Here is a 15,693-nt window from a genome sequence, read left to right as displayed (position 1 = left end):
TGGCAGTTGCGTTGGAGAACATTGTATCCGTAAATAACAGCATGGACAACCATTACGTTTTTGTTTGTGGTTTATCTTGGTGTATGTATGTACTATGTTTGTGAGTGTCTTGTAAGCCCTTGCGGGCTGGGCATCGTCTGGTGCAGGACACTTTAATAAAAACCTCTATCTATCTATCTATCTATCTATCTATGAACATCACTGTACAGCCAATCAATCAATCAATCAATCAATCAATCAATCAATATTATTTTATGATTCATTCTGTGTGGGAGCATTGTACTTCATTTAATAACAGATGACAGAAATACAACACTTCAGTTGCAGTTGAAATGTAGTTTATTTCAATCAGACTTTTGTGTGCTCCCCCGTACATACGTACTTACATGATTTATTTCCATGTACTTCTTCAGCTGTGCTACTGTAGCTAAATACCATCAACTTAATCAACTTAACATCTAAAAAAATACAAAATAAAAAAACAGTACATGATGCCACAAAAGCGGTAACTCAAAACCGTTTATAGCAAGTATTACATTTAAACAAAATGGTAAAGAAATTGTTCGCATGGAAACATTGCTGTATAAACATCTCTCTCTCTCACTCACACACACACACACACACGCACGCACACACGCACGCACGCACACACGCACGCACACACATACACACTCTTTAAGTAACACTGATAATATTCGCATAGCACTTCTATGCAGTGGTGGAAAGTAACATAAGTAAAATTTTGAGGTACTTTAACTTTAATTGAGTATGTACATTTTTCAATAGTTTAAATACTGCTATACTCCACTACTATCTCAGAGACAAATATTGTACTTTTTACTCCACTACAATTATTTCAAAACTTTAGTTACAACTTTATTACAAAAGATACATTAAACAATGAACTTAGCTCTGGTTTATATTTTGGCTATTTAAAAATATCACATCTACAAGCTCACAAAGCATATGCGCAATGTAAACTTCTAGATCTGCTATTTTCAAAATACTTTTAACTTTGAAAACTCGATTCATTTTTAATTTTGCATCACAAACACTTTTACTTTGGTAAGCTAAGAATGTTTTGATGCCAATACTTTTGCACTGTTACTCAAGTAAAATACTGAATACAAGAGTAAATTTAACTCTGAGATTGTACAAATCTAACATTTGTGAGTAACAAAGGGAAAAATTACCAATGGCAATTTTGTGAACAAGATACAGTACAAGGAGGAGAACTTGGAAACTGTCTAGGCGGACACGTAGTGTTTAGTTTGAGTCAAAGAGGTTTACTGTACTGCGGTGCTAAAACAGAATTATTCTCCAAACTCACAATTAGCAAAATGGCCACAGATTGTGTATGCGGGAGTCTCAATCGCTCACATTCTCGAATATAAACCAAACCAACCAAGAGTAGCATATTGTGATGTATTTTAGCTTTGATTCTCCTTTTAATTGTCTCCCAAGATTTCTCTAGTCTTCCAGCATAGTGCAAACTCACACACGAATGATCCTTGATTTTCACTAAATGAACCTCCACGTTCCTCATATGGAGAAAAGCCTGTTTTCATTCAAGAACTGCAACAATTAAAAATGTAACATCAATAATATCAATCAGCCGTACAGTATATAACTTTGGCCTTTTTTTTTAGTGTGTTTAAAAACTTTTAAAATAACTTACAAAGCATGTCAATAAATAACTTATATTGCCCCCCTCCCCTGCAAACCCCCCAAAAAGTATCCTGTCTTTCTACACAGTAATATTCTCAGTGTTAATTTAACTCTGAAGAGAGTATAGATGGAACAAAGTGGACCTGGTTCCACTTGTACTCTCTTTGGAATTACAGGTCCACCTGGTTCCATTTGCACCCTTTTCGGAGCATCTCCAGTACTTAGTGGATCATGAACTGTGCAAGGAGTGATTGAGCTTTAAAGAACTACAGCTGAAAACTACATGTCCCAGTGAGGCTCAGCTGATTGGTTGGTTGGTGGCTGGTGAGGCGGTCCTCATGCGTAACTGTTGGATGTGACCAGTAGCTCGTACGCCGGGTCGTGAGTCCTTCTGCACAACACCACACACGCACATATCATCCCCAGCATCTGCAAGACGCACGCACGCACGCACACACACACACACGCACAAACACACAAGCACACGCATAGGACAGAGAAACGCTCAACATTTCGACTGAAAAGTGCAACAGATGTTAAAGCTTTTTCTATTCGTGACACAAACGCACGCACGCACGCACGCACGCACACACACACACTCTCTCGTTGGCAACTGAAACGCAGAATGTGCCTGTGAAGAGCATCTACAGTATATCGAAGCTCATTCACCCACATTGATGGGAAATGTCACAATGTTGGGAAATCATAAAACTGCTTGAATTGCATTTCATGATTTCTGGATACATAACCTTTTTGGTTGAAGTGTACAGTATGTATCCAGCACATACAGTGCACTGCTAAACAGACAGTCAGACACCTTGCTTGACTTATACTTTGTCGTACAACGATGTCACGCACCAGTACTGTAACAGCCGAGCTTGTAGATTGGCTATTTACAGCACTCAACAACACGCAAGTACAATATGATTAAGTACAAAACATGGTTAATATGGATTAACAGACAGTAGCACTATCATCACAATATCACGTGGTTAGCTGTATATTCCACCTAGCCCCGTCTGTGACCATCTGTGTCGTTATGCCAATTAATTTCCTCCCCACACATTCCTGTGTTGTCATTACTGGCTCACCTGCCGGTGAGGAGCCCCCACCGGGAGGACGTACAGTAGCACCTCCGTCCTACTCCTTCCGTTCAACATTCCCAAGGCTGTATAGTGTATAGTAGGAGTACAGGTACTTGCAACCTCCCGGCCTGGTAAAATGATATTCCGTTGTGAAACAACAGAACAATAAATGTGGTTTACTGACAGCCAGTGCAGAATTGCACACAAGCAGTGAAATCCCGATCAGCAGCAGCGTCCAGCCAGTGAGGACGAGCTTGTGTCTGTATTTTTGAAAGTGAAATTCTGCACAGGCTGTCAAAAACCCTGATTTAAACAGTTATTTCACAGCGGAATGGTATTTTGCCCTCCTTCTTTACTACAGACAGCTGTAGGAACATGTCAATACCTTCAAATTTGCGACACAACTTTGGAAAATAGGTAAAGAAATACACTTATTCGCCCGGCACCCCCAGTCCTGGATGGCAACGCTATGTGACGAGTGATGAGTCCTGAGCTAAAGTACAGTGATGGGTAAGGTAATCTCTCAAGACAGATTCAGAGCTCCGCATCTGAATCTGTCAGCAGCTCCAGTTAAAATGTGTAGAGTTAGGGATGTTAGGAATGTAAACCAGGGGTCTTCAACGTTTTCCGGCCAAGGACCCCTTAGCTGAGAGAGAGATGAAGCAGGGACCCCCACTACATATTGTATAAAATTGTGTTGCAGATTAAAAATGTTCATAGATTTCTTAGACAGCTTAGGCTTGTTTGACAGCACTTCAGACATTTAACCGCTTGAACCGTCAAATACTTGAACCGGCAAATACTTGAACCGGCAAATACAAATACTCTACAAACCTCTTTGCCAAAAATAGCCGATCTACGAGCTTACAACGCCTTGCAGCGTGAGGCGTTGTAAGCTTGTAGATCTGCTATTTTTGGCTAATGTTCCACTCCAGAATAGGGATGCTAGGGTTCACATGGTTAATGTAAAAACATGATCCTATGATTCCTATCACACAAAGATTTGGCAGCCAAAGATTTTTTTTTGCCAATGGGTACCCAGATTGTGGGTAAGGTAACAGATGGGGCTACAGTAGGTAGGCTATAAAGGTTATTACGGTACACTAGGGTATTCAGAATTCCTGAAGCTTTCAATACCACCAAAAAACACACACTCCTCGTCCCATTAAAAGGGACACAGAGAAGCTGAGGTGATGTAATGCACAGCATCATGAAAACATCGCCACACAGAACTATCTTGAGATGACGTGTTCCAGCTACAGAAGCAGATGTGGTTTTTATTCAACTGTCACCAGCACCCGCACGTCATCATCTCTGCTCTGCCCACTGATGTGTCGGCATGTCATCGGCTGTCACTCATCGGGTCATCCAGCAAGGCACAGTATGCTGCTGAATCTATGGAAGAAGGGCGCTTCATTACCCACTGTTCTATGGCAGGGGTTCTCAAAACTTTTTAGGCCGTGACCCCCAAAATGAACATATAAGCACTTGGAATTGTAGGTATTGCATTTAATGTGACTCGGTTCCACAGATGAATATTGTGAAAATAGCAGATCTACATGCTCACAACGCCTCGCAACGGCTATTTTCACAATGTCCTCCTCTTGCTTACTTAATATTTGACAGTTTGGCCAGTTTGGTATTAAGCATTACACTAATCATCTGGGGACCCCACAAAATAATTTGGGGGCCCCACTTGGGGTCCCGACCCCAAGTTTGAGAACCACTGTTCTATGGGTCATAAGTATTTAAACCCAGCAAGACGTTAATTGCATTTTAGACACACAGCATTGTAGTTAGACAATGACAAACAAGATACAATGACTTTTTACAGCCTCAGACAGACACTTGTTTCTCTGTCTGTCTGTCTGTCTGTTTGTCTGGGGCAAAAAACACAAATTCTTTACGGATTCAAGGCTCCACGGGGTGGGGTTTTTGCTGTGAAGTATCCCTTTAACCCTTCAAACCCTTATACGGTCTCTTAGACTGAATGCACCTGCTGCAGCAAAATAAATACAGAACATACCAAGAGTGTTTCGTATGATGGGGTGCCTGGCCGCGCTGCCAGTACAAGAACTCCTTGTGTGTCGCAACTCTCGCGAGGTTCCTGTCATGACTGCCGTGTTTCTCCATCTCTCTATCCCTTTCCTGTATCACTACACTGTCCTATCTAATACAGATGTTGAAAAGCCCTGAAAAGAATATCCTTGAAAAAGTATAGCGTATATCGTTAAGGCTTTGTTAATGATATTCTGATAGTAATCATTGCAATAGAGTAACAGGGGTCTCCCTGTCCCTGTCTCTAATATGTGGTTAATTCAATCCTTTTGGTTTTAGAATGACAGTATTATCAACAGCATGCATACAGTATTACAGACATTAACCATTTACTGTAAGTCTACGCCAGTGGTTCACAACCTCTTCTGGATCCGGGCTCGCTTGAAAATCTTGAAAGTGCATTTTTGTAGATCATGTTTATTTTAATGATCAATCAATTGTGTCCGGGCTTGGGTCAATGTAGTATACTTTAAGTTCCTATTTATCGTTATAACAATGACAACATGAAAACTCTATTTATTCCAAGGTTATAAGACAAAATACCATGAAATATGTTATATTATCATCATCATCTTATTGTTTTAGCCAGGTGTTTGGGGGCCGACTGGCAATATCCTCACGGCCCGCCAGTGGGCCCCGGTCCACAGGTTGAGAACCGCTGATCTATGTCATATTTTAAGCGTACACAGATCATGCATGTGCATCGTGTTGACATTGTGTTTACCTGGATGGATGCGAAGGTCAGAGCAGCCCAGATGACGTACATCATGATCTCCTTCAACTTCTTCACAACCAGAGCCTCACAGCCCTGATGGAATCAAACACAAAGCCATTTACTGACACTAGTTATTTCACATTTGAAAAAATACATACAGCAGTTTGATATGGGCCCGCTCTGTGTATAATTGTTGTTCCTTTTCCAGAAGGTGGCATACAGTATACAAATTTCCTGTTCCATGTCAGTTTTCCATATAGCTTCATTTGATCAGATTTAAAGTAGAAAGATGCAATTCTGGGAAATTGCAAGTGTGTTTGCATTGACACGAGTCGCAAGGAATCCGCTTGACCAATCCTTTATATTATATTGTCCAATCAAAAAAGGGACAGAAAAAGTCCATTGAACTCAATGGGGTTTTGGGGTTACAAAAATGTATGTTACAAGAAAACCTTCACAATGTGTTTCCGGTTCAAATCTGCTTCTGAGCCAATCAAAGGGGCTCTGGTGGGATGAGGTTGTTGGGTCTGGGCAGGGTTATGGTTAGGATTACCTCCTGATAGAGGTCGTTGCCTGGTTGGGTCGGGTCAGGGTTACACCTCATCCGCACTGCGCGCGAGCGAGCGTCACAACGCAAAATACTGTCCGCATTTGGAGCGCCAGTCATTGTGTTGCTACATAGCCTGAACCAATCAAATAAATAAATAATAATTGCGACTGTCAGGTCGCAGTTACTACCAAAACCTCCACCGGCTGTCTGTCAGTCAGTCTGTCAGTCTGTCCGTCGTGTCACACTTTTCCCCAACTCATATCTCCGCCACCGTTGCCCCAATCCATGCCAAACTTTGCACACACACTCCTTGCCTGCCAGACCACAACCTCCACCCCACCAGGGACCCCCCGAGCTCCAGGGACCCCCAGGGACCCCCTTCTGCCACCACCAAAAACTGCAAAAATTACCAAATGACCACCCAAACGGGGCTGTTCACGGGGAATTCCAAGGGACCACCGACTCCTGGTGCTCCAGCATGGATGCCCCTAGTGGAGGACCCCCGCCACTGCAGCGCACATAAAATGCTGTAACTTGGGCTAGGAGCGACCGGGAGAGCCGGGCCGGTACCCACGCGTCCGCCTCTGCGGCGCCAAGAGAGCCATCAACATGAATCTGTCCCATTTTTTTCAAAAAACATTTTTGGACACTGCTCCTACAGATTTTGCCGTAAAATCATGCAAATCGGTACATAGTATGTCTACACTCATGTCATCAACATGGATCTGTCCCATATAGCGCCACCATCTGGCCAATTTTTTCAAACACATTTTTGGACACTGCTCCTACACATTTTGCCCTAAAATCACGCTGCGACCTGACGGTCGCTTATCTCCCGATTAGGGAGTCTTACTGGTATAAAGTGTTTGGGGGGAGGGACATGGCCATTTACCTCCATGGAATGCACAGTGCTCGATTAGACTATAGGGTTAGGGTTAGCTCCTGATAGAGGTGGTTGGGTTAGGATTAGGATTAGCTCCTGATAGAGGTGGTTGGGTTAGGATTAGGATTAGCTCCTGATAGAGGTGGTTGGGTTAGGATTAGGGTTAGCTCCTGATAGAGGTGGTTGGGTTAGGATTAGCTCCTGGTAGAGGTGGTTGGGTTAGGATTAGAGTTAGCTCCTGATAGAGGTGGTTGGGTTAGGATTAGGGTTAGCTCCTGATAGAGGTTGTTGGGTTAGGATTAGCTCCTGATAGAGGTGGTTGGGTTAGGATTAGAGTTAGCTCCTGATAGAGGTGGTTGGGTTAGGATTAGGGTTAGCTCCTGATAGAGGTGGTTGGGTTAGGATTAGGGTTAGCTCCTGATAGATGTGGTTGGGTTAGGATTAGGGTTAGCTCCTGGTAGAGGTGGTTGGGTTAGGATTAGGGTTACCTCCTGGTAGAGGTCGTGGGGTCGGGTCAGGGTGCCGGTACAGTTGCTGATGTCAGGCAGACAGCAGCTGAGCGGGACGCTGCCGTTCCTGGCCTGTTTGAACCAGCGCGTGTTCCTCCAGTCAGAGTAGTTGTGAATGCCACAGCAATGAAGCTGCAAGGACACGCACACACACACGCACACACACGCACACGCACACACACACACACACACACACACACACACACACACACACACACACACAAACACACACACACACACACACACACACACACACACACACACACACATCACGCGCACACACACACCATGGAAAACACACTCTATGTCAGTGTTTCCCAAACAAGATGGGTCAGGACCCACTTTTATGGGTCACAAGTAAATATTTTAATAGACAGAAATGTAAACAGCACGAGGTACAGATATTTGAGATAAAAGGATAACACAAGTCCTGAGGACTTGTTTCCATTGTGGTCCTAAGTATTCAATTCATCAACATAGTATTATAGCATACCAATATCATCAACAAATTTAAAACACTCATGTTAAATCTATCTATGTTACACACTTCAGGTACTATACTTATTTTACACACACACACACACACACACACACACACACACACACACACACACACACACACACACACACACACACACACACACACACACACACACACAGTATTAGCGTGTGTTCACTTCTCACCTGTCTCTGCACATAGTCAATAGCACGGCTGGGAGCATCAGTGTTGGTGCCGTTGTATTCATCATAAACCTTCTGAATGGAGTGATTCACCTCATCCTCCACCTTAAATACACATCAACATGTTGCTATTAACATCTATGTACAATACATTAACATCTTCTATGTACAATACATACTCTGTGAACACATTAACATTTTCTATGTACAATACATAATCTGTGAACACATTAACATGTTGCTATCAACATCGTCTATGTACAATACATAGCCAGATGAAATGAACGGGGGTGACGCAACTCTCCTTAAATGGGTCTGGCTTGAACCACCACCACATAGGTTTGTGTGTGTGCATGCGTGCGTATGTGTGCATGTGTACAGTATGTGTGTTGTGTGTGTTACCTTTGCTCTGTATATGTATCCCAGCACCACCACCACACACTCCGTTACAAACACCAGCAGAAGGATGGCTGCAAACTGAAATGAAAACACATGCACCTTGTCACCTTGTTTAGACTCTGTTGTACGGCAGTGCCGCGTGACATTAGAAGCTGCTCAGCGCGTTGTGACCTTGAAGATTGGCTATTTTTAGCATGTAACACTGTCATTAGGCTGACTTTGTAGTTTTTTTTCCAGTTCAGGTTCAAAACTGCAGCAGATTGAAAACATGTCACTCGCGTCACTTCCCAGACAGATCGGCGTCACATTCAATTCACAGGCCTCGGGTTCGAATCTCGCCACAAACTATTTATTTTCTCAGATAGAACACTACTTTTTGTGAGGTTACTGTACGTTTAGGAATAAGGTTAGGGTTAAGCATAGTTTTACAGAGGTTATGGTTAGGAAAAAAGTTTGGGTTAGGCATAGTTGCTGTCAATCACAACGACTGCAGGCCAATCGCAGCGCATCCTTACCGGTTCTTGCCCAAACTAACGGTACTAACGCCACTTGCCTCTGCCGAGAGGGGATCTGTTGTTTATCACATACAGTATTGCTTTGGAAACGTCATAGCTCTGTGCCTGGGTGTGGACTGTCCAGTTGCAAACGGTTTTGTTTCAACTTGCAAGTGGCTGCAAGTTGTGACTAATTTAGTTAGATTGCGAATCATTGATGTGGACTGTTCTTTATAGCAGGCTTATTATCAATTCATAATGGGTGTATTAGCACCAGTTTGGTTTATTAACCTGTCCGCCTCTGGTTCCCCATAACAAGCAGCATCAGTCATAAAATGCAGCGTATTTCATAGATGCAGGTGACATCATGGTCATACTAACCGTTGCTAGTCCACAGGAGCTTTCACGTATGGTGGCGCAGCATCCGATCACCCCGATGATGAAGAGCAGCGTCCCCGCTGCGATGATGACCACTGCGGGGACCAGCGTGTACACGTCCTCAAAGAAATGCTCATAGTCATCATAGGTGATGAAAACATATGCCCCGATGTAACACAGAATACCTGCTGCTGCCTGTACACACAGAGAGAGAGAGAGAGAGAGAGAGAGAGAGAGAGAGAGAGAGAGAGAGAGAGAGAGAGAGAGAGACAGAGACAGAGACAGATGTTAATATACAGTAGGCTATATTTCTTCCCAGTAGAGCAATTTTTGAGCGGTGGTTACACCGTCTCCTATACGTGGCCGTGTGTGTATGCGTGTGTGTGTGTGTGCGTGTGTGTGTGCGTGTGTGTCTGTATGTAGCCTGCAGGCCTGCAGTACCTTTTATGACCACACATGTTAAGGGAGGGGCGCTGTTGTTCAGGCCAGGCCAGACCAGGCACACACACACACACGCGCACACACACACACACACACACACACACACACACACACACACACACACACACACACACACACACAGGGGGGAAGGGGGGGGGGGGGGGGGGGGGGGTAAACCACCGCTCAGTTCACACGGGTGTGATTTTTCAGCTTGAGAACCAAATCAGAAATGTGGTGTCTCCCTGGGACTTAAACACCCAAGAAAGCGTTATGAATGAATCACTTGAGCCCTATTTTTTTTAGGGTGGATCTGAAAATGTTTTTAATTTTTCCGATTCTTTTTTTAAGAAAATAGATACAACAAAATAGAAATACATATTGAAGGACAGGTTAAAAATAAATGTCATGCCCGTTTTGACCCTATGTTTACCAAAAAGTGCTGCATGCAATGATGCATTCGCTGACAAAAACAAATTGTTTTAATGCATCATGTATTAAATGCATTAATTAATGCATGACATACTGTATGCATTAAAAACAGTTGTTTTGATGCATTCACTGACAACAACATTAATCAGCTGAACCCCAGCATCCATATTCTGGGGGGAACATTGGCCAAACATAGCAGATCCAGGGTTCCCACTAGGGTTGGAGGCGGTAACCGCCGTACCGCGGTATACCGAGGTCTACCGCGGTGTCAGTGTGCTTACCGCGGTAAAAAGACAAAAAAAAAAGTATATTTTTTATTGGAAAACAAGCGAGTTTTAAAACGGGGGAGAAGCGAGGACCGCATGCGCTCCATGCCGCTCTGCTCTGGGCCGTGTACCACACGTTGGAAGCCACATACGTCACTCAGTCACAGACCCTGCACACAGTGCACATGCAGGGCAGGAGAGTACGGAGCACAACTCTTATGACGGAGCAGCATAAACTTTCTGTAATCCACTCGACACAAGGATGTTAATACATATCTTGTGTTGTGGCATATATTTTTTTATTCATACGGATTACTGGCTGAGCGCGGGCCGCGTGGACTAAAACCGAAAATGAAACAATTTTACTTTTTCCATGCGTCGCACGTTGTGCCCCCGTCCGTCGCGTCGGCGATTTTATAACCTTTTCTGTCAAGTCTTGTAACTAAAACCTGTATATAGCAGCACTCAATCACTGCGATTTGAGAGTTGAGACGTGACGTGAGTTTACAGAATCACTGTACACGATCTGACTACCCGTCTCCTCTGGTTTGTTCACACAGCTGTTTGTGTCTGAAAAGCCCAAGTAGCTAGCCTACGTTACTATGGTAACCCGACAGTGCAGATCTAAAAGCTCAGAACACGTCGCGGATGCGATGTGTTGTGAGCTTGTAGATCTGCTCCTTTGAAAGCCATACCCGCTGTGCTGTACGGAGAAGTATAACTCGGGCAGTCAGGCTGTGGAGCTATACTCTATGCTGTGGAGAGGCGACTTTTGGGAAGATGATTGCAATATTTTGGCTTATCGCCGAACCTTAATTAATAGATACGGGGGTGCGGTAATTACCGCAGTACCGACGGTAAATGGGAAGACGGTAATCGCGGTAACAAAATGTCCATACCGCCCCAGGCCTAGTTCCCACATATTTTTACCAATGAATTTCCAAAACTTTTCCAGAATATTTAAACAAATTTCCAGGCCTATATAAGTCATTCAGCGCAATAAATGAGTCTCTTACTCCTTTGAGTAATGCCCAAAGACAGGCATTGTAGCAAAAATAAAGTATAGAATGGTATTATGGATAAAATAAAGCATAGAATGGGATCAAATGGAACTGTACAGACAGTTATGGCAGCCGTGCATGTTTGCATCAAGCGACAGCTGCCAGCACCCAAAGGATGCGAGCCTATAGAACTTCTAGTTGCATACATTCGGCTGCAATCACGCAGCCCGTTCGGCAAGAAACTAGTATATGTTACATATTTTGTGTAATGTTATACATGTTTTAGAAAATGTTTGTAACAAATCAATAGCCAAAAGCTATGCATAGCTAAATATTTTCCTATGACTTTCCAGGACCCTTGATCAATTCCAAAACTTTTCCAGTACTGGAAAAACAATTCTAATTTCAAAATATTTCCAGGAATGTCATGACCGTGGGAACCCTGCAGATCTACAAGCTCTTGTGAGCTATAGGTCCTGTTATTTTTGGCAACGAGATTTACAGAAAGAAGGGGTCCAGCAGCTACAGGGACAACTCAGGTCCAGTTTACGAAGTCTAGAGCAGGGGTCTTCAATGTTTTCTGGCCAAGGACCCCAATAGTTGAGAGAGAGATGAAGCAGGGACCCCCCACAACCTTTTCATAGATTCCATATAGTTTCATTGTTTGACAGCACAATCATCAGTATATTTTGGATTCATGTCAATTTGTGTTTTCAGATATTTAACCACTTGAACCGTCAATACTTAATAAACTTGACCTTTCACTGTACTTAGTCTGCTCTTTTCCCACTCCAAAGCTCTTTGCCAAAAATAGCCAATCTACAAGCTCACAACGCCTCGCAGCTAAAGTTCTGCGAATATGGAAGCTAGGGTTCAAATGTTTAATATAAAAAAGGGGGGAAAAAACAAGTTTCTATCACACAAAGAATTGGAGGACTCCCTGTAGTAACTCTGAGGACCCCCTAGGGGTCCCGGACCCCCTGTTGAAGACCCCTGGTCTAGAGGGTTTACGTGAATAAGCAGACAGGGCTGTGCAGCTAGCTAGCCTGAGGGTTCCAGGGGGTTAACCACTTTAACCCTATATATACATTGGCTATTTGAAAATAGCAGATCTACAAGTGATGCGTAATGCGTTTTGAGCTTGTAGATTTTTTTGTATTAGTTTTCTTTTCTTTTTTTAAACTTGAAAGAAATTTGATACATTTTGAATCTTTTTGAAAGTTTTTAACACAAATCTTGCATGGAGGTCCCTGGTACAACATATTTCCAGATGGGGGTCCATGTTCAAAATACATACATTTAGAGGTCCTTGACATTAAAAGAAAGGTTTGAGAAACACTGGTCTAATCAAATGTATAACAAACTGGAGTCCTTGATATAACAATAAAAAAAGGTCTAGTATCATCACTGCGTGGCAACTATAGGCAGGTGCAGATTCTATAGCCTGCATGGTTGATTATTGATTGAATACTTTATTATAAGTTTGCTTTGCATAGGAATAGTACAGGACAGTACAGTTCAGATGCAAGGTCTACTAAAAGGATTTAAACCACAAGAAAGCGCAATGGCTTGTTTGCATTGGGGTCCTTTTGTACTCAATTCATGAAATCCTTAAACGATAGACAAACAGACAAATAAACATGCACAAAAATCAAATAAAATACACATAAAATACAAAAGGTAGGTGAAGATTCTAGCCTGCATGCAGTGATGAAGTACTCACATGTTTTACTTAAGTAAATGTAGTAATGCCCTATTGTATGTTGTAAATCATCTGTGCAAGTCCAAGTGTGGTATATTCAAAATTTACTTGAGTTAAAGTATAAGAATATTGGTATAAAAATAGATATAAAGTGCTCATTATGCAGAATGACCCATTTCAATGAGTCGCATTGCGAGCTTGTAGATCTATTTTCAAATGGCCGAAATGTAGACGATAGGGGCCAGGGCTGAAGTGGGTAATGTAGGCCTATGTGTTGTAATAATAATACAAATCTACAAAGTAACTAGTAACTAAAGTTTTCAAATAATTGTAGTGGAGTAAAAGTAGCTTAGCCTACAATATTTGCCTGGGATGTAGACCTATATGTGGAGTAGCCTAGTAGGCTATTAGCCTATAGGCTATAAAATAGGCTACTGAAATTTGGAGTAGGCTATAGTAAAGTTAAGTACAGTGCTTGAGTAAATGTAAATTCCTGGACATGACAAGGTTTGAGAAGCACTGCTTTACACAACTGTCTGCACTCTGCCTGCATCAATGCCAGCCATGAACTGGCATAACGTCACTAGGTGCAGGGCTGTGTGCGCAGCAGGCAGCCATCACCAAGCCATCTCAACCATCTGCATCTTGAAATAGGCTATTATCAATTATTATTATTATTTTATTACAAATATGGAATAATAATTTAGAACATTTTAAATACAAATCCTCTTATAAGAGGGTCCCTGGTTGTCCCGGGTAGGGGTCCGCGGCCAAATCATTTTGGTTTCCTTTGTTTGAGAACCACTGTTTTCATATAGGCCGCATGTTCACAATATAGATCTGTCATTCTGCTATAATCAGACAGCATTGATAACTGCAAATACAAAAAGAAAACAGATGGTTTGTGTTTTAATGACAGCTGGATCTCTGCAGATCCCCATGCAGCCAGCAGCTCTGTGGCGCATTTCGCCACTAGCATCCATACCGTTATATCAAATGAATCCATTTTCATTGGAGGAAAAACAAAATAATACTTACCCAAAATATAAGATTTAGAAACACCAGCACGGTTTTAGATGACGTAATCCCACACTGCCCCATGGTGCGTTGCGTCAGGGCTGGGAATGGCAAAAACAAAACAAAAAACAACAAAAATGACCGATGCACCTGCAGCCTCTCTCTGTTCTTAGAATAATAATAATATTAATATTCATAATAAAATGGCCCCGGCGTGGCCCCGCCCCCTTCTGACCTGTTCTGCTCGCGTCGAACCAACCAGAGCGCTGCCATGGAGTCACGTGTCCCCGTAGCCCTGAATACATGACGGCCATATCGGGCCATAGATATGACCGTCGTGTTTCCACCTCAACCTGGCTTTTAGCGAAGTGGACAAAGAGCAACGGTTTGAGTTACAAACGACAGATTTCAAAAATAAAGTGCTTACCCAAGTCTCATTTTGGTCAGAAATGATGCCGTTCAAACAGAATTAAATGCCGCTCCCGGATTGTTTAATAAAATGCATTTTTATCCGACATATTTCTGCTTTCAATTGTATTTCCTGGTTTTCACAGAGCCCTCTAGTGGAGAGCTTCTTATTATAACTCTATGGTGGAGAGACTCGATCCACTAGAGGGCTCTGGGAAAACCAAGGGGAAAACCAAGAAAAACCAGGAAATACTAGGGAAAACAGGATAGAAATGCTTTTAATTAAACAATCCGGGAGCGGCATGTAATTCTGGTTAAACGGCATCATTTCTGACCGAAATGAGACTTGGGTAAGCACTTTATTTTTTAAATCTGACGTCTGTAGCTCAAACAATTGCTCTGTGTCCACCTCGCTAGCCGGTTGAGGTCATCATTCAAAACAAACAGGTGACGACGACGACGATGATGATGATGCATGATGATGATGATGATGATGATGATGATGATGATATCATCCTTCAACATGGAATCCTTTGCATATAAGTTAGACCTGTTAGACTGTGTTCTATTTGTCTGTCATTCAATGTTATATGAGATACTTTAATGGTTTCCTGTGGAAATAAGCTTAGTCTTTTCATGGATCTCCTTTTAGTAGACCTTGTACCAGTGAACTGTACCGTCATGAAACTGTACTTTTTCCTATGCAAACTTCTAATAAAGTCTTCAATCAATCAATCAAACCTTGTAGCATAAAGCATGCATTCATGGTTGTAAACCGAATCAATTGATTTAAACAATTATTTAAACTATTTGATTTAAATAAAATAATCAATGGTCAAAATAGAAGGGAAAAAAAAGAAAACAAGAAATGTGTTTAGTAAAACATTTAATTCACGCTTCTTGAGTATTCGATTAATTAAGTAGTAATTAATTAATCGATTAATTGAGTATTCGATTAATCAATAGAATAATCGCTAAGAAAATACCATTCACCACTTCACAAGGCTGT

At 42.3% G+C, this 15,693-nt stretch overlaps 1 protein-coding gene across 2 annotated transcripts; it reads right to left on the bottom strand.

Annotated features, from left to right (window-relative positions):
• Nucleotides 1-422: 422 nt before the first annotated feature.
• On the bottom strand, nucleotides 423-14,434 carry tspan3b (tetraspanin 3b). 2 transcript variants are annotated; one of them, XM_080729620.1, is made up of 7 exons: nucleotides 14,298-14,434; nucleotides 9,424-9,615; nucleotides 8,552-8,626; nucleotides 8,153-8,254; nucleotides 7,448-7,600; nucleotides 5,536-5,619; nucleotides 423-4,148 (listed from the first exon to the last, which is right to left on the bottom strand). In XM_080729620.1, exons 1-7 carry the CDS (start codon nucleotides 14,358-14,360, stop codon nucleotides 4,110-4,112), a joined length of 708 nt encoding a protein of 235 aa, XP_080585746.1. In that variant the 5' UTR covers nucleotides 14,361-14,434; the 3' UTR covers nucleotides 423-4,109. The 2 variants fall into 2 exon arrangements, with proteins under 2 accessions (XP_080585746.1, XP_080585747.1); XM_080729621.1 differs by having other exon boundaries at nucleotides 423-2,097.
• Nucleotides 14,435-15,693: the final 1,259 nt, after the last annotated feature.

Source organism: Nannobrachium achirus (assembly GCF_963921795.1).
Source record: "Nannobrachium achirus genome assembly, chromosome: 7".
NCBI classification, from domain to species: Eukaryota; Metazoa; Chordata; class Actinopteri; order Myctophiformes; family Myctophidae; genus Nannobrachium; species Nannobrachium achirus.
The sequence above is the reverse complement of the archived record's forward strand: the minus strand, read 5'-3'. Positions and strand labels throughout refer to the sequence as shown.